Here is a 20,240-nt window from a genome sequence, read left to right on the forward strand (position 1 = left end):
TCAATTCGAGTCATAAAATGTCCATCTCGTTAACGAGTGTTGGGTTAAAGGAAAGGGGAGGAGAAGAAGAGAAGGCGTGCGCAAAAAAACGAGATTTTACAAGGCCTTCGTTCGTACGCGAAGTCACTACTCTGAGAGCCATACGCGTTCGGCGATTGCTGTGCTGTGCTGGCTAAGCCATAAGGTGCAAGGCAAGTGCTCACGAGATTGCCCTGTATGGAAGTATTTAGTTACTGGTGAGGTTTTCGATTCCAAGTCCGCGTCCTTCCCGGGTCGACGCCAACAACAACAACAACAGCAAAACACGAGGCGCCGCTGAGACGTACCTCCTCTACTTATAATATCTACCCCACATTGAGGCCGCCATCGTTCGTCGCCAGTCAGTGATTGCGCCGCCCCAGTCAGCTTAAAAGAGCGCAATTGTGATGGCTCGTTCCTCTACTGCACCAACTCAGGAGAAGTGTCTGAGACTAATTTCACGGTAGTCTTTTGGAATTGTCTGTTGTCATCCCATGTAGCCATGTGACACCAGATCCGAACGTGATTCTTACAGACAGATCCACAAGACATCACACAAAGCTCGCTTGCTCGATCGCTTATGGAGAGCTTAAGATCATAGAAAACAAATCAACTCTCCAATTTATATAAGGATAAAAAAAAATAAGGGGCAACCGCACCGATTGTAGTAGCAAAGTAGCAAGCAAGCACAGGAACATCTGCGATGAGTAAAGCTACTTTTCGCACTCTCCAGCTTCAAGAAGCCGCCGATGCCGCGTCAAACGGCCTTGAACGAGAGGAAACTATCGCTTGGATGACGCATCGATCTAGTTCCGTGATCAGTTATCGCATTTCACTGTCCGAAGGCCGTTCGTTGGCTACGATGGCATGGGGTACCTTTTTTTTTGCTCTCCCTTCTCTTGCTGCAGACACATTCCAGTCCAGTGCTGGCTGCTGAGCATAACATAACATAAGGTGGTAGTTTATCGAAGCAAAAAAGAGAAGGGAAACATCGGATTCAACGAGAAAGATATATGTATCTATGTAGTTGGTTTCTAACTGAAACTGGCATACTTGAATTCATGTTAAATTACTTTTATTTGGATGGATTTTAACTTCTAGAAGTCATTAATCCCTGCCTATGTGAAATCACCAGTAAATTATGACCAGATAAATTAAATTACCATTAAAAAAAATTTAAGCCTTATTCCTCTAAAATATTTAAACAATAGCGTTAAACAACTGAACTGTCTGCAATAAGTTTGACATTCTCTTTCAGTCTTTTCATTGTAAATTTCCACTTTGTACCGAAACGACATCTTATTATGTCTCTTATTATCGGAGATTTAAGAGACCAAACGTCGGATAAACATAAAAGACATTAGATATTGGATATAATTGAAGACTTTGTCGGGTTGAAGCTAAAAATGAAAATTTATTAAAATTAGAACCATGTCTGGCGACACTGTGAGAAATTTCAAACTTCTGTATCGTTAGAGTTTTAAGTTGAGGAGTAGGTATTATTTTAACCCATATCTACACAACAAAGGTTTGAAAAAAATTGGAGTCTTTATCCAAAATGATGAGTCATTTATCCAAAAGGAAAATTTTTATCTATTTTATCATGATAACTTCTAGTAATGAAGATTTACGGCGTTACCGTTAAAAATATTGAACTTCCAATAAAAACCTTATTGTAGTCATTTTTTCATGAAATTTAAATAATCTTGACTTTCAAAATATGCTCAAAAGTTCTCTAGGATTAAGTTTGAAAAATTTAAAGCCTTGCTAAAAAATGAATTTCAGAATGGATAACAGTTTCCTCTTCCAAGTAAGCATTGTTCAAAGAACCTGATATAAATTTATTACAAATCGAAATTCGACCTTTTCAAAATTCATTACCAACATGAATGATATTTTTGTAATTTTTGTAATTGTGTTTTTTTTTCATTTTTGTCATTTTGATCATTTTGATCGTTTTTGTTAATTTTGTTCATTTTGATTATTTTGGTCATTTTGGTCATATTGGTCATTTTTTCCATTTTTGTCATTTTTGTCATTTTGGTCATATTTGTAATTTCTGTCATCATTGTAATTTTTCACAATTTCGTCATTTTCAACATTTTGATCGTTTTGGTAATTTCGGTCATTTTGATCATTTTGGGCATTTTGGTCATTTTGGTCATCTTTGTCATTTTGGTCATTTTTGTAATTTTTGTTATTTTTTCGTATTATTTATCATTTTGGCTATTTTTGTTATTTTTGTCATTTTGTTCATTGTCATCATTTTGATCATTTAATCAATGTTGTCATTTTGGTCGATTTTGTCGTTTTTGATATTTTTGTTATTTTAATCGTTTTTGAGTTTTGGTCACTTCGGTATTTTTGATCATTTTGGTCATTTTTGTCATTTTTGTCATTTTTGTAACTTTTTTCATTTTTGTCATTTTGATCATTTTGGTCGTTTTGGTAGTTTTGGTCATTTTGATCATTTTGGCCTTTTTGCCATTTTCGTCATTTTTGTCATTTTTGTCATCTTTGGCATTTTTGTCATTTTTGCCTTTTTTGTTATTTTTGTCATTTTTGTCATTTTTGTCATCTTTTAAATCTTTGTCATTTTTGTCATTTTTGTCATTTTTGTCATTTTTGTCATTTTTGTCATTTTTGTCATTTTTGTCATTTTTGTAATTTTTGTAATTTTTGTCATTTTTAGCATTTTTGTCATTTTTGTCGTTTTTGTCATTTTTGTCATTTTTGTCATTTTTGTCATTTTTGTCATTTCTGTAATTTTTGTAATTTTTGTCATTTTTAGCATTTTTTGTTAAATTGTCATTTCTGTCATTTTTGTCATTTTGTTTGGTCATTTTGGTATTTTTGATCATTTTAGTCATTTTTGCCCTTTTTATCCATTTTTGTCATTTATACCATTTTTGTAATTTTTGTAATTTTTGTCATTTTTGTAATTTTTGTAATTTTTGTAATTTTTGTCATTGGTAATTTTTTTCATTTTTGTCCTTTTGATCATTTTGGTCGTTTTGGTTATTTTGGTCATTTTGATCATTTTGGCCATATTTGTCATTTTTTGGTAATTTGTTCGTAATTTTTATCATTTTGAGCCATTTTGATTATTTTTGTCACATTGGTCATTGTGGTCATTTTGGCCATTTTAGTCGTTTTGGTCGTTTTGATCATTTTGGTCATTTTGGTCATTTTTGTCATCTTTGTCATTTTTGTCATTTTTGTCATCTTTGTTATTTTTGTCATTTTTGTAATTTTTGTTATTTTTTCGTATTATTTATCATTTTGGTAATTTTTGTTATTTTGGTCATTTTGTTCATTTTTATCATTTTGGTCATTTAATAATTTTTGTCATTTTTGTCGTTTTTTGATATTTTTTTTTTTTTTGTTATTTTGGTCGTATGGCCGTTTTGGTCAATTTGGTCATTTTGGCCATTTTTTGTCGTTTTGGTCATATTGGTCATTTTGGTCATTTTGATTATTTTGGGTAATTTTGGTGATTTTGGTCATTTTTGCCATTTTTGTCATTTTTGAAATTTTTTTCATTTTTGTCATTTTGATCATTTTGTTATTTTGGACTTTGTGGTATTTTTATCATTTTGGTCATTTAATCATTTTTGTCATTTTGGTAGTTTTTGTCATTTTTTTTTTAATTGTCATTTTTGTTATTTTGGTCATTTTGGTCGTTTTGGCCACTTTGGTCATATCTGTGATTTAGGTCACATTTGCTATTTTTGTCATTTTTTTTATTTTATCGTAATTTTTATGTATTAAGTCATTTTGGTCACTTTGGTCATTTTGGTCATTTAGATCATTTTTGTCATTTTGATCATTTTGGTCATTTTTGTCATTTTTGTCTTTTTTGTCATATTTGTCATTTCTGTTTTTTTCGTAATTTTTATCATTTTGGTCATTTTGGTCTTGTTTATCATTTTGGTCATTAAATCATTTTTGTCATTTTGGTCGATTTTGTATTTATTTGTTGACAGTTTTGTTATTTTGGTCATTTGGATCATTTTGGTCGTTTTGGTCACTTTGGTCATTTTTGTCATTTTGGTCGTTTTGGTCGTTTTCGTCATTTTGGTCATTTTTGTCATTTCTGTCATTTCTGTCATTTTTGTAATTTTTGTAAATTTTGTAATTTTTGTAATTTTTATTATTTTTGTCATTTTTGTCATTTTTGTCATTTTTGTCATTTTTGTCAGTTTTGTCATTTTTGTCATTTTTGTCATTTTTGTCATTTTTGTCATTTTTGTCATTTTTGTCATTTTTGTCATTTTTGTCATTTTTGTCATTTCTGTCATTTTTATCATTTTTGTCATTTCTGTCATTTTTATCATTTTTGTCATTTTTGTCATTTTTGTCATTTTTGTCATTTTTGTCATTTTTGTCATTTTTGTCATTTTTGTCATTTTTGTCATTTTTGTCATTTTTGTCATTTTTGTCATTTTTGTCATTTTTGTCATTTTTGTCATTTTTGTCATTTTTGTCATTTTTGTCATTTTTGTCATTTTTGTCATTTTTGTCATTTTTGTCATTTTTGTCATTTTTGTCATTTTTGTCATTTTTGTCATTTTTGTCATTTTTGTCATTTTTGTCATTTTTGTCATTTTTGTCATTTTTGTCATTTTTGTCATTTTTGTCATTTTTGTCATTTTAGAATTTTTTTTTCATTTTTGTCATTTTTATAATTTTCATCGTTTTGGCAATTTTGGTCATATTGATCATTTTGGTCATTTTGGTCATTTTTGTCATTTTTGTGATTTTTGTAATTTTTGTGTCATATATGTCAATTTGGTCATTTTTGTAATTTGGCCATTTTTGTCATTTTTGTCATTTTGATCGTTTTTGCCATTTTGATCATTTTTGTCATTTTTGTTATATTTTCGTAATTTTAATCATTTTAGCAATTTTTTTCATTTTGGTTATTTTGGTCACTTTGGTCATTTTGGCCATTTTTGTCGTTTTGGTCGTTTTGGTCGATTTGGTCATTTTGATCATTTTTGCCATTTTGGTCTTTTTGGTCGTTTGGGTAATTTTGGTCATTTTGGTCATTTAGATCATTTTCGTCATTTTTGCTATTTTTGTCATTTCTGTCATTTTGGTTATTTTTTCGTAATTTTTATCATTTTGATCATTTTTGTCGTTTTGGTCACTTTGGTTATTTTTGCCATTTTTGTCATTTTGGTCATTTTGATCTTTTGGATAATTTCGGTCATTTTGGTCGTTTCGGTCGTTTTGGTCATTTTGGTCATTTTGTTTTTTTTTTATTATTTTCATTTTGGTCATTTTGGTCGTTTTTGTCATTTTGGTCATTCTGGTCATTTTTCTTATTTTTTGTCATTATTATTATTTTTTCGTAATTTTTATCATGTTGGCTATTTTGTTTTTTTTTTTGTTATTTTTGTCATTTTTGTTATTTTTGTCATTTTTTTTATTTTTGTCATTGTTGTTATTTTTTATTTTGATTATTTTTGTAGCTTTTGTAATTTTAGTCAGTAAAAATTAATCTGTAATTTTCTTTATTGAACTCAAAACTATATACCTACATGCTGACTTCGATACACATGAATCGCGTTATGGTTCTGATGTTTAACTATGCAATTTCGAACCATGAATACTAACTTTTGAATACGACTTGTTGATTTAAATCGATATTTGAATCCCAGTTGAAAAAAAATATTCGAGTAAAACTAGAAGTCGTAAAAGGTTCTACAAAGCTTAAGTACTTGGGCTTGTAAGTGGTTATGAGACTTCTGCGTAGGTTAAGTTATTTATTCTAGTTTTGATTTATTTTTAATCATCGTAAAACCTAAATGAACTTTATGTTGATTTTCAATAAAATTTTTTTTCTTGATTAGAAGTATGACATGACAACATAATTACTACAAAATCGACCGGAGAAAGGTCAAAGGTCTGTCTCAGCCATCCAGACGATGTAATGGAAATTCCATCCTTGTGAAATACTCGTAAGCGGCAATGAAATTCTTCATCACAACCATCGCCAGAACACTAACACATCAACGTAACTAACCTAGGTCAATGTTCTCCCATCAATGATGATGGCAAATGCAGCAGTCGCTCTGTTTTGTTCCTGTTTTTCTTCCTCTTTTATGCAGCACTACACTTTCTAGAGAAAGACTTCCATAAACTCCCTCTGAGCTGGAATACATCTAAATACTATATGTACTTTGTAGTACGGCAGAGATTCGCTTCCGGACATTTATGGTGCAGTAAAATAGTAAAGAAAAAAAATGCCGGGTGATAATTTTTTTACTATCAATAAACATTTCAAGCTGCAGTGAGAGTGGGAAAAGTGCTAGAATCATGTCGAAGAGAGAAATTGAGATTGCACATGTGCAGCATCCGTGTCCTCTCTCTGTTGCCATTTGAGGGTTAAATTTCTGTCATATCAATTATGGATGTGACAAATCATTACTGAAGGGGGATGTCGTCATCGGTGCGGAAATGCAACATTCAACGTTTTGGAACGTTCCAAATATGTATGCCCGAGAGTTGATTGACACCAGGGTGACAATCTTGACGCACCCGAACGGAACTTTTATCAGAGATAAGCTATGTAAACAAGTAGCTTGTTAAAGGCGGATGGAGTTGATTAATAGATAATGATTTTTGATATGGCCTCAAAAAAACAAAGCATCGAGATTCAGCGTTATGCCGATTGAATCAGTGTTCTTTTTTTGTCGAACTAAAACGAAAACGTATCATAAGTTGTTGTATCACAGGGAAAAAAGAAGTAAAATAAACAAAACGAAAGATACAATTTGCCAACTGCAAACTTTTAGCAGCAGAACTTGTTGGCTGTTCAGGAAATTTATATCTTATCTGGTTATCATATCGTATTGGAAGAGCATGTTCTGTGGTAAGCGATAAACCTCCCTACAATTACTGTAAGAACCTTACGAGACTTGCGCGATTTCTACCGGTAAGTAGACATATACTTGAATATATGTAGGTGCGTAATATGATATCACGGTTTCGGTTTCGCAGAAACGCCGTATGAATGATTCGTATTTGCTCGAGATATTGCTGAATATACAGGCTAAAGATAGTGTGCTTGCATCATCCACTTTTCCGCTGGCACTGGAAAAATTTGAGCTAGCTTTGGATTTAATCTTCTTCTGATTTGATTCATCAATATAACAATTTGAACTGAAAAAAAAGAATACTAAACAAGTAAAAAGTGAATTTCGTGTTTGTATGTTTAACACCGTTCTTCTGCATTGCATAACTAAATCTATCAAAAAATGGCCCTGAATGATTTAGTATATTAATTAGCGCATTTCACATTAAGCTATTGTGCGATATGCGCACTTTCAGATCACAAATGAACTCGTACAGACTGAATTCATCACGACTTATAGTTTTAATAATTGAAATTTAAAGTTAAGGTTGTGATTATTCTTTTCATAACAAATAATGAAATGATATTTCAATACTCAGAATGTCCCGCGTCTAGTATTTAAGGGTATTTTAATACGAAAAATGTTTCTATGGTTATTTGAGACACCTCCCTTCTTCCAGAGGGGAGGATGAAAGGAGGGGGACGTTTCCATAAAATTTTTATACACAACTCGAGAACTTATCGAGCAAATGGAACCAAATTTGGCATGGGAGGGTATTTGTATACGATGAATGATCGTATGATAAATTTAGTCCCCACCTTTTTTCAGCGAAGAAATATAAATAGGGAATGGGGGCTTCCATAAAAATTTAGCATATCTTGAAAACTAATCGAGCAAATGAAACCAAATTTGGCATCAAAGGGTATTTAAGTACAAGAAATATTTCTATGAACATTGAATATTCACCTCTCAATCCAACGGAGAGATAGGGTACATGGGACTTTATAACATGTTTTTTCATTACTAATCAGGTAACCAAGCAAATGGAACCAAATTTTGCATAGGATGGTATTTCAATACGAGAAATATATCTATAATTATTAGAAACCATTCCTGTCTTGCAGTTGGAGCATAGAATTGAGGATTTAGGAAGGGGGAGGAGGGCTTCCATTCATTTTTATGCATAACCCGAAAATTCGTCTAACAAATGAACAAAATTTAGCGTGGGAAATTATTTTGATATGGTTCTATGATTATTTGAGACCCCTCCTTTCTTCCAGTGAACAGGAACATAGGAAGAGGGGAGGATGGCCAAACACAATTTTGTTAGCATAAGTTATCAATTTATGTTGACAAAGCCGCAAATGGAATCAAGTATGGCATGAAAAGGTATTTCAGTACGAGATATGTTTCTACGATTTTTATAGATTCTTACGTCTTGCACGGTGGAGAGGGTAGGGAAGGAAGGGGTTCTATATAAATTTTGTTGTAAAATTTAAAACTGAAGTGATTAAATTTGATATGAGAGGGTTTTTGAAGACGTAAATAATGGGTATGATTTATGAGACCCCGACTTCATTCCAGCAGTGGACTGGAGGAAGGACAGGACTAGGAGGGCTCCCTTAACAGTTTTTTTGGCATTAATCGAAAACATATCAAGCAATGGGGTCGTACTTTATAAGATAGTTGTTTGCGTATGAATTATTTGAGACCCTCCCTTTTCAGGGCAAAGTCGGGCAGAAAGATGCAGGCTTTATTCATATTTTATTTGACATAACTCGAAAACTCTTATCAAACAAATAGAGCCAAATGTTTCATGTGACATTTTTTAGATGCTTTTAGACATCTTTCAGATATTTCCATGGTATACTTCGTGGGCCCAATCTTAAACAAAAGAAACATGTTTGAATAACTCGAAAACCGATCACGCAAATGGAACCAAATTTGGAATGGGAGTGTATTTGGTTAAGAGAAATATTCATGAAATGGTTTGGTGTCCCTCACCCCTTCCAATGGAGAAATAGACAGCGGATTCTATACAATTTTTTGCACAATTCGAGAAATAATCAAGCAAACGGAATCAAATTTGGCATGCGGGGGTATATGGGTAGGAAAAATATTTCAAAGATGGTTTGAGACTCCTCCCTCTTTCCACTGTGGAGATATAAAAAGGGAAAGGGGTCTCCCATACAATTTTTTTTTGTAAAATTCGAGACTAATCAAGCAAATGGAACCAAACTTGACATGGGTGGTTATTCGGATACGAGAAATGTTTCTATGATGATTTGGGACTCCACCCTCTTCGATTGGGGATATCAGGGTGGCCAGCGAGTTTCCATATCCAAATTCCCGGATTTTCGATCGAGATTTTGTGATTTCCCCAGTTTTAAGATACATGAATGTGATGATCAGGGTTTTTTTTACAAAAATAAGTCCTTTTTATCAATGTTAAACGTAAAAATATTCTGATAACGATGATGTTCGTTGGGATTTCTGCATAAAATAGTTTAAACAAAGGATGAAGAAAATAATTGAGGGTCTTAGAATCAGAGGGATAAGGTGCCAAAATCAGTTAGTTAAGTACATATCCCCACCCTTTTTTTCTATCTCAATTTACATCTGTTGCAAAACTTTGATTTTTTGCTAATTATGTCAACACTTTTTCGATTAAACTAAAACGAAGATGTTCCAAAAATTACTTATCGCACCCAGAATTTGACTTTTGAGCTCTGGTTTCTAATTATGAAATTTGAAATACAATCATCAGCGATGAATTTCGGGAGAAATACGGATCTATAAATCAAAATTTCACAACTTTAAGTTTGGATTACATGATACAAATTTATTTGATTAATACTGATTGATATTCTAATTTAATTTATTTTCTCTGCAATTTTGAGAACGAAATCCGCTAAATTCTATTCCTCCTATTATTCCAAAAATTTGTTTTGATTCTCGTCTTAAATACTGAGTGAGTCTGAGCCTGAGTTGTAAGAGCTTGACTTTGGACTTGGCAAATTGATCTTAACTCATTTCAAATTTTCAAATTTTAAATTAGAAGTTGTAATACAAATTTTATAAATTATTCTAGGGCTTGAATTTGCTTTTCAAATTCGCTTTTTTTATTGTGATAGTATTTTAACGTGATTCGTAGCTCATACATTTTTACGATCTGTATTTTTTTTTTAATTTTTAATCAATAAAGAATGCGATTACCAGTAAAAACGCAAAATGAATCACACAAACATTTGGTATCTTGTTTGTTCTTCCTTTTGGGTATTTTATTAATGAACCATGTAACATTTTTTTTGTTTTCTCGCATTTTCCCTCGCATAATCTTATGGATTTCCGACTCTCAAAGGTTAAAAATTGAGTTCATTTGTGGAAAATAAATTTTTCGAACATATGAGAGATATGTTCTTCGCGCTTTTGATGCTTGAATTTTTCAAAACATTATCGAATTTAGATTCCCAATTTAGATCCCAATGTTATATCGCTTTTGAGAGAAAAAAATGGTAATATGAATGAATTTTAGAATTTAATTGGTTTTTATAGGGGAACAATGATCCATAAAGAATTTTCCCGGTTTTGATTTGAAATTCCCGGTTTTTCCCGGTTTTCCCGGTCGCATTTTCAATTCCCGGTTTTCCCGGTTCGCTGGCCACCCTGGGATATACAAAGGGGAGGAGGGGGTCTTCCATACAAATTAATGCATTAGTGGATAACTAATCATGCAAATGAATCCAAATATAACGGGGGGATAAGAAGGGAGAGGAGGTCTCCCTTTTATGGATTGCTCGAGAACTAATCGAACAAAAAAATCAAATTTATCATGGGAGTATGTTGTAGTACGTGTAATGTTTTTTTTAATATTTCGAGACCCCTCCTCTTCAACGGAAAGAGTTGAAGGAGGAGGGAGATTTTCATACAATATTTTTGGATTACTCGAGAACTTATTATTTGAGTAGAATTTTATTTCTATGATTTTAAGGCTTCTTCCTCCTTTCCCAGATTCGATAGGAAGGGGCTAGGGAAGCTCCCATACAACTTTTTTTATAACTCGAGTGTTAATCTAGCAGATGGTAACACATTGGGAAGAGTATTACGAAATCTTTCTAAGATGATTTGGTTCCCCTTACGGGATAGGAAAGAGAAGAAAGGTGTCATACGTTTGTTTTGATAAATTCAAAAACTCATCAAATAAATTTAACCAAATTTTATAGGAGAGAGTGTATAAGGGTACAAAAAATGATTTTACGGTCATTAAAAACCCTTTTCACCTTCCAGTGGGGAATAAGAGAGGGTAAAAGGAGTTACGCACAATTTTTGTATAATTTGAGAACCTATCCAACGTGTTGGAGTACGAAAACTGTTTTTTTTCTATTTTTTTAAAGGAGAGATTCCATAATATACAGAGCCAGGAATAGGGGAGGTTTTATCGCATGTTTTTTTAAACTTTTCAAGCTGAAGAAATTATATTTAACATGAAAGGATTTTTTTAAAAGATTCAAGACCTCTCCTTCTTCCAGAGAAGAAATGGGAAGAAGGAAAGTATGTATATTTAGCTCGAAAACTTATCAAGCAAATGGAGCCATCTGTGAAATGTGATGTTATTTGGTTGCGAAAAATGTTGTGGACCCTTCTCACACTGCATGGAAGAAACAGGGTGGCCACTCAAAATCAATTTTTGATTTCCCGCATTTTTCCCGTTTTTTTCCCGCATTCCCGGTTTTATACAACAGAGAACCGAACAAATTTCCGAATATTCATTTTTGAAACCATATAAACGAAAATCGATTAAGCTTTCTTTTAGTGGTAAATTATCTTTAAATGGTTTTTGTTTCAGTTATGTTTACCAATTCACCTACAAAGCAGGATTTTTTTTTAATTTTTCAACTATTTCACTCGATTCGAAAATGTCAGACAAAAGAAAATGGGTAATATGTTAGATTATCATTTTTATTTTATTTGTATGTCATATATTTTTTCGTCCATTAAGCTTGCCTCTCTCTGAGCGTCGAAAAGCACCTTCAATTTTTTCGCTTCCAGTTCCTTAGGCTTCTTTTCTGCCTCTCGCTTCCGTTTCGCTATATTTTTTTCAAATTTTCTTCCATTTTTTTTGCTTTTAAGGACTCGACATATCTCTGGTGAGAATTGCGGGCATACTGGATTAACGATTTCGTTACCGTTATAGCTGTAACTGTAACTCCTAGCTGTAACTGTAATGTTGATTCCATTGTATACGATACGTAGGGCTATCAGAATCTCCTCGGTTTGGTTTTCAACTAAGCATTTCGCGTTAACGGGAAATCTTTTTTCTATCGTCGCGTTGCCATGAGACAAAATTAGAATTTTCTTCAATAAGGTCGTCAAATTGAAGAATTCCTTTTTTAATTCGCCAATAAGTTTCATCCAAAAAAATGTCCAAACGCCACAAGCTCTACTTAAGTTTTGCTAGTCAACAAGTACTTCTAGACACAGGTCTAAACGTTTGTTGGCAATATCTGGATAGTGTGCAATCACATCTGGATTATGCACGATAAATACCGAGTGATGAGATAAGACAAGGGAGATCGCATAGCCATTTTATTCAAAAATCCACAGTAAAACGAACGACAGCTATTTCTGAATACAAAGATATACTTGTCGGAAATATGACCAGACTCTTTTGCTTTCTTAATTGCCGATTTAGTTGAGAATTCAATTTCTTCGCTTCCAGGAGGTAGAAGATTTATTTTTGAGAGTTCAATTCCGATAAGTGTTTTTGATTTTACGTTTAGTCGTTCAGGCTTTCCAACTTTCTCCATCAATGCTCTTACAAGCCCGGTTAAATCATCGAAGAGAAATGGAACCATCAGTGCTTCTGTCTGATACTCGCGTAAAAAAACTCAACAGTTGAAGCGGCCGTAACAAAACAAAAACTCAATTTTTGGTTCCAGAAAATTATCACCTACAGCTTTAGCAACAATGTCGAATACCTTCGACCGGGAAATCGATGGAAAACTCCGCTTAAAATTTGAATGGTTTTCCTTAATCTTTTTATCCTCTTGTTTTTTTTTACCTCATCGACAAACCGTTTGAGGTAAGGTAGCATTTTGGCAGCACGTTCATTTTCCACCCACCGAACGTCACAAAATTTAACGGAAATATAGTTGAACCCGTTACTGCACTATTATCTGCCCTTCTAAGTGGAATATTCTTGAACATGCTATACAACGCCCTCAAAAATTCATCCAAATTCCATTCACTTTCCCTCAGGTCCTCCTTGAACGAGTTATGTACAGTGTGAAGTCTAATGGTGAGAATCTCGTACGCCGGATTCGAAACAAGTTCTTAAACCTCGCTAGTTAGTTCCTTGAGCATTATCTTAATTTACTGCTGGACTCTCCATGGAACACTTTACTCCATGGAACACTGGATCATCACTCGTTTCAGCAGATCATGATTTTTCGGAAAACGTAGTTTCACGCCATTTAGACATTCGAGCGCGTCGTCGATAAGACTGTAGAACCAACCTATATGTACCTTGCTTCAAATAGGTTTGTGTTTTGATTCCAGAAGCGCACACCAATATCCATTTGTTGCTTCTGCACAATCTTATTTAACGTTTCGTCAAATCCTAACACTAACTCGCTGCAATTCTGAAGTAAATTGAAAACTTCATTAAAAAAATAGGGAGCAATACCGTGTGGAATAAAATATTTTTTGAATTTTTGTTCTTCCCATTTCTATTCGATTAGGACAGCCAGATTGTCCGGGAACAACCTTTTGTTGTTCAATGAAGCAAGTTCAAACAAATCGAAACCGATTCAGTTCGGCAAGAGGATTACTTTCGACCTGGTAGAAGTCAATTGGGAAGAGATCACCAGTCAATCTATTTCCACTTGTTTCGACTTTCAACTAAACTTCATTGAACAGACTTTCACTGAGCCAAAAATTCCCGTCTTTGTGAAAAAATTCCCGACTTTTTCCCGCTTTTTTTCCCGTTGGATTTCAATTCCCGTCTTTTTCCCGCTTTTCCCGTTTTTCCCGAATGGGTGGCCACCCTAAAGAAAGGAAAATAAAAAAAAGTTCTTAATATCAAATTTAAAACCATTATTGATAAACAATTTTGGATCAAGTTTAAAAAAAAATCATTTCAGAGAATCTAATCTTCTTAGTATTCCAATAATATTTTGATGTCAAAGCTATCAACTCGAAAATTTATTTATAGTGAAATTTTTTTCACACAATTAATTAATTTTTAGAAGGTGTGGCAAAGCACACCGGGTCAGGTAGTTTAAAATAAAAATAATAGGGTGACTTAAATACGTTCAATTTTGACATGGTTCGATTTTGCAACATTAAATGTACGGGCTGTGGCCAAAATCGAACGGATCTGTAGTGGCAGAATGATTTTTTGATAAAATTCAAAGTTACGAAAAAATAGCAGATTGTAATTGGCAAACACAAGAGAAACACTAACTTAAAATCTTCCGAGAGAAAAGAAATTTATTTAAAAAAAACTCAGATTTTGAGATTATGGCCGAAAATATTCATTTATATATTTTTTTCTTTTTCAAGGATTGAAAATAGAATTTTAAAAATTGGGGAAAAATTAGTTACATGGAATTTATCAATCAAATCTCCACTGCCATATGAGACCTTCAGAGCCAGCGGTATACATATGTAGGTATATGCTTTTTAGAGGTTTTTTAGAGTTTCATATTGGCTGATTAAAGGTTTCCAAAATATATGCTAGTTAATTCCCAGCGATTTTCGAACGGGATTTTGGAGTACGTTTCAGTAATTCGTATAGGGCTTTTCAAGAATTCATATTGGATTTTTGAAGAGTCTCATAGCATTTTTCCCAATTTTGATTTTGAGATTTAATAATATGAATAAAAACTTAAATTTAAAGCTGATTAAGCTTTTACGGAACTGTTTTTGAAGGATTTGAGTGGCTTGGGGTTTTAATCGTTTTGAAAGATGTTTGAAAAGGTTTTAGATTAAAAAAAGACAATGGCAACTTACTTGTGTCTCGTGGGGCACCCACACCAGGCGCTTCTGTGTCCACTCGGCTTGGGTGGCCGGATCGTTGAAGGAGCTGCGCTCGACCGACAGGTACTTCAGCTCCGGGTCGTTACGATCTCGTAAATCATCTGCCATCTTGCTGCTGTGCGATTATGTTATTTTTTTACGACAGATTTGCTTAGGTTTTTGTTTTGTAGATTTTCAAACTAGAGTACCGAGACTCTGGCGAGCTTTCACAGTTTCCAGTTTCGGGGACCCCTGCGGGATTTTTTCACGGATTCCCCCTGAATTTGCAATCCACTCTCTGGATAGGGTATATGAAATAAAACACTTAATAAAAAAAAAACTTCTAACAAACACACGGCTCTGGGAGATGTCGTGTGCTGTGCGAGGGCCTTCACGAGCAACGTAACGATTCTTCTTGGAGACTCACTCAGACACACAACTTTTTCTTCTTCGCCGCCTTCTCGGGGACTTCTCTTCTCGGGAGGAGTTTGTTTTCTTGGGTATTATTCACTTCTTTCTTATAGGAAATGAAGAAAGAAAAAAAAAACAAGTCATAAGTTGATTTTCTGCTTTTTATCGTCGCTCCGTGGCTTCTTGTTGTTCACTTCTTCCCAACTGGCAGACTGGGGCACTTCTTCTTCGGCGGAACCTACAACAGCCACAGGGAAGGTATTTTCGCTTTATCAGGTTTCTCTCCCCGGTTGTTGTTGTTTTTGTTTTTGGTACCGTTCCAGGTCCGGGATCGGGATCGCGTACACAGAACGTTTCCAGCTTTGTGCTTCGATTTCTACGCCAAGCAGCAAGAGTCACACAACAGTCCAGCAGAGGTTCGTTTGATTGTAATGAATGAACGTAGGAGGGGGATGATGGTTGGAAAATAATAAAAACCACAAATGTACGATGATGGCAATCACACACAGCCACAAGAGGGCTGCTCCCGAAATCGGCTTTGAGGCGTGTGTTTTTATATTACGGTGGTTTGTTTGTTCTTCGCGATCGCGACTGTGTTCGTGATCCTCCAAATGTTTCTTCGTCGTCGAGAATTCTGTGTTCGGAATGGGATTGTCCGACTTTTAAGCTCAACTTACACTTTACAAGGAAGGAAATTTACAGTTTACACAAGCGATAATTCGAAGCACTAAATATTTTAAAACTTAACAGTTAAAATTCCGAAAATTAATCAACATTAACAATAAATTAAATTCTAAATAGGTGTCCCAAATGAAAAAGTTAATTGATGACTGAACAGTCGGATCTTCGCGTTCTCAATCCACGTAACGCACTGGCACTGATTATCGAAAACAGCAATTAGGCTCTTCTATCTTCTCCGGACGGAACGATCAACAACAGTTTAAACATGAACAATCTACATGGAGGAATGTCTCCGGAACTGGACTGCGCCTTATATTTTATATATTGGTTGGGGTTTTACTTGAGGAGTCTTCACTCGTCGACTGCCGAAGTGCCGAGAAGAGTTTGCAACAAGCAACTAAAAGAGAGGGAGCAAATCGAGAACTTCAGCTCAGTGTTGTTGGGTCACTTGTCGCGCACTTATCCGAGACTGAGTCGAACCACATTCGAGACGATACGTTTCGTCTTTCTGGCCTGGCTCTGGTTTGTTGACTGAGGTTGGTTCTGCTCACGCAGCTCTCACCAAAACAAGGCGTACGCCCCTCTTCTGAGTAAAGACTGGGTCGTCGTGTTCTGTTCCGCTGAGTGAAACTGAACTTGGCCCCAAGTAAGAGCTGAGACCGCGCAGAGCGTGGGAGCGAAAAAACGCTGTAGACAGACTTGAGCCGATTGTCTTGTCAGTTTTGAGCGTGAGCATCGCGCTGGTAGTGAGTGGGATTTGCCATTTCCAGAACCTCGTTCCTGTTCGAGATACGAAAATCGCGAGAGATGTTGGATTGGATCCAACAGCATCAGCTCCTTGTTTGGATGGCACCTTCCCATGAACATGATTTTGGTACCCGTACTGTAACTTAACAACGTTTTTCGTAGCCTTCTATTGATCGCTCCCCGAAAAATGTCAATAGAAGATACAGACCAAGGATTTGAACCGTTCTACATTACAGCCTTTTGCGGTAAGTGAAAATACCACCCGGTGTAATATCAGTAAACCAGGGATTGGGGAGAGCAGGATTGGCGCAACACAACACGTCCATCCAATACAGTGCTCAGGAGAAGGAAAGGTTGCGCCAGTAAAACGTAAACCTGTGTTTGTCCCAGAGATCGGGCTATCGCGTATTTTGAAATACGCGACGATCTTTTCGTCGGACTTTGATACGATAGAAATACATCTCAATAACTAAGTTGTAAATTCATTGATGAAAAAAACACGAAAACAAAATTTGTGATCATTAAAAATTTGGAGAGCGAAAAGCTCAAATAAAAAACTGACAAGTTTATGCCGATATTGACGATGAACAGCACGGTAATACCGGAGTTCATTCGCATTGCACATACTTCATAGATTGTTTGCTCTTTCCTACAATGGCAACCGTAAACAAAATTGTTGAACAAATTTTAACGTTGCGTTAGCGTTCGCTAAGACATTTGAATATGATTTGACAACCGGTTACCGTATCAAAGTTTGTGCAGAAAAGTTCTGATCATTTCGCAAAATGTGAGAAGTGAGAGGGCTGCAAGTCCAAAATCATCAATTTTGAGTTAAGTATACCTAACAATTTTTCATATTTCAATGTGCATCTGGTGCAAAACTCGATTTTTTAAATAATTTTTTTGAACACTTTTTCAATTGAATTAGGGTGATTTGCCAATCGTTGTCCCCTTACCCATTGTTGCACAGCATGACTTAAATTGTCAATAATTCAGCTGTTTTTAAACTTTTTCCCGAAAATAATACTGAATCATGTTAATTGGAATGTTTACTGATCAATTGAGGCGTTTTAAGATATTTTCTGATGTAAAATATGTATCTATCCACAGTTTTAATTTTTCATGTTTTTTTCGCACAATTTTTGTGCTAATTGTTAAACAAAACCTTGAGATTCCTTCTACGGCAAATAAGGTTTTGGATCAGAACAAAGCATTTTTCGTATCGGGTTTCTTTACGAAACGTTTGTTAGACAATTTTAACATCATGATTTTGGAAAAAAATTACGATCCATATATAACAAGAGAAAATATCGGATCGTGCAACAATTGGTCCGTTCAATCTCCTTCTGCCCCATTGTTGTACATTGTTGTTGTAAAATTTTTGAAAAAATCTGGGCTCAATAGATTAGTCCTGAACTAGCGTAACGTGTTTTGATTTGTACGGGAAATGAAAATTTTAATTCAAAAATCACCAGAGATGAGCTGAAAATTCAAAAATTTTATCTTTTGGTTTTGTGAAATATTTTTTGGTTCTTGCAATGCATTTCATGTGAACAAAAACAAATCCTAACTTATACTTCAGAAATGATATTCGCATACAAAAAAAAACAAGATAAAATATAAAAAATTTAGTGTTTTTGTTTGCTAATTTAAAAGCTGTTCAACCGTAGGATGGAATAAAAATAATCCCAATTAACTGCTTTTCATAGCCAATGAGTTTGTTGATTTATAAAACCTTCGCAAAACCTTGTCATGAAATTATCGAAAGCTCCAGCAAGCAAAACTTGCAATTTTACAATTTTTCAATGGATTTGGATTTTTTATTTTGAAATGGTTATAACTTTTTTCGCGAAATACTTTGCATTTCCTCATGTTGGCGAAAAAATGTAGCGTAAGAATAGGTAAAATCAGTATTTAATCAAAGACAAACTTCCTTTCAAGCTTATTTGAACTTTTTGAATGATTTTCTTTGCAAAATTTTTTTCTTGCATACAGATTTCCATACAAAGTTGAACACGTTCATTTATTGCACGCAAGTGAAAAAAAACTCGAATTGTCTTTTAATATGACTTTTTTTTGCTAAATCAGTGGATATTTACGTTTAACTATTATTTTAGTAATTTCTGTGCTCAAATTAACTGTTTTCCACTCAAAATTTTCATATTTTGTACACTCAACATTGATTTTTGATAATTCAACGTTTATTCAAAGACACTCCATATTTCCATGAAATTTTTTTTTTCTATCTTCAAGTATTAAAATTGAAATATTAAGATTATTAATTTCGTTGAAAAACATATACATGTATTAAAACGTCAAACAACTTGCAATGTCCGAAAAGTGTCAAAGTCACTTAAACTGCTTTGACTTTGAGGGACTACTTTTATAAGAATTATTTTGAAATTTTTAATCCCGACTATTCACAAAGTATCTAAAGTCTGTTCTGAAAATCTTGTTTCTCAAGTTTCTAGACAAGAAATCTAAAAGAAACTGTATTTCATGTCAACAGAAAAATAAACAATCATGACTTCTTGAAACTTATTTTGATCAAAACCGTTTTTAAGCCGGAAAATTGTTTGGAAGGATTGCAATGTGAAATGAATGTTTCTTGAAGATTTATGACATGCTTCAGAGGTTACATTTATTACAAATAATTCCACTGTCCTGAAAAAGATATTCAAAATAAATTAACTTTTCGAAAAGATATACTCAATAAATCAGACGAACGATCTGAAATTTTGGGGTTGGTTGAGTCCATTTTTAAGCTTTAAATTGATATTCATATGTATAAATCGATCGACTTCCAAGTGAGTCCTAAAGCAATTATTTTATAAAATCCCATTTTCTTAATAGGGGTAAAGGGGGGCAAAACAGAATTGGTCCCTTATCCTTTCACCTATGAACGGGCACTTTAAAAAAAAGTTTTAAATACCTTTCAGTTCCTTTTATGGGATTTCAATGAAACAAAATTTTATGTTGTAGGACATATAAAGGAAAAGCTCAATACTGGGCAAATAAGGTCAAAAAACACTTCACTCATATGGCTCCGGTTAAACTCAGCGGCATATTTGAGTTTCTAAGGAAATTTCACGTGTGATAAATGATATTCCAGACTTTCAAACCGACGGCTTCGTGTTTTTTTTTTCGATTTTATGTCCGAATTTTCCCATTGTGCATTGAACGGTTTATATGGAAGACCCCCCCTCAAAAGGGGCCGCCTCCAATTGGATTTCATTTGAACTTGAAGTTCTAATAATAAGCTTCTGTAACAAATATCAGCCTTTTTAAATATATAATGGCTGAGCCTTAAGAAGGTTTTTAAAATGTTCAACCATTGAAAAAGATCGGACAACATTAGGCACGATGTAAATTTTGCTTGTGCAACTATTAGGCACAGACAAGCTGTTTTAAATGATTTTTTAAATTTTTATGTCAGTGTTTTCGATCACTTGAACTTTTGGATCTTGTTGACCAATCCTGTGTGAATGCAATCGACAAAAA

At 34.0% G+C, this 20,240-nt stretch overlaps 1 protein-coding gene across 2 annotated transcripts in view; it reads right to left on the bottom strand.

Moving 5' to 3' along the window:
- Nucleotides 1-16,296, bottom strand: part of LOC129755321 (myosin heavy chain, non-muscle) — a 125,254-nt gene extending 108,958 nt beyond the window's left edge. For both annotated transcript variants that reach the window (XM_055751753.1, XM_055751752.1), the window contains exon 1: nt 14,895-16,296. In XM_055751753.1, the coding sequence (XP_055607728.1) occupies nt 14,895-15,029 (135 nt within the window). In that variant the 5' untranslated portion in view covers nt 15,030-16,296. The remainder of the gene's footprint in view (nt 1-14,894) is intronic.
- Between the last annotated feature and the right edge of the window lie 3,944 nt (nt 16,297-20,240).

The sequence above is a fragment of the Uranotaenia lowii genome, chromosome 3, assembly GCF_029784155.1.
Source record: "Uranotaenia lowii strain MFRU-FL chromosome 3, ASM2978415v1, whole genome shotgun sequence".
Lineage (NCBI taxonomy): Eukaryota > Metazoa > Arthropoda > Insecta > Diptera > Culicidae > Uranotaenia > Uranotaenia lowii.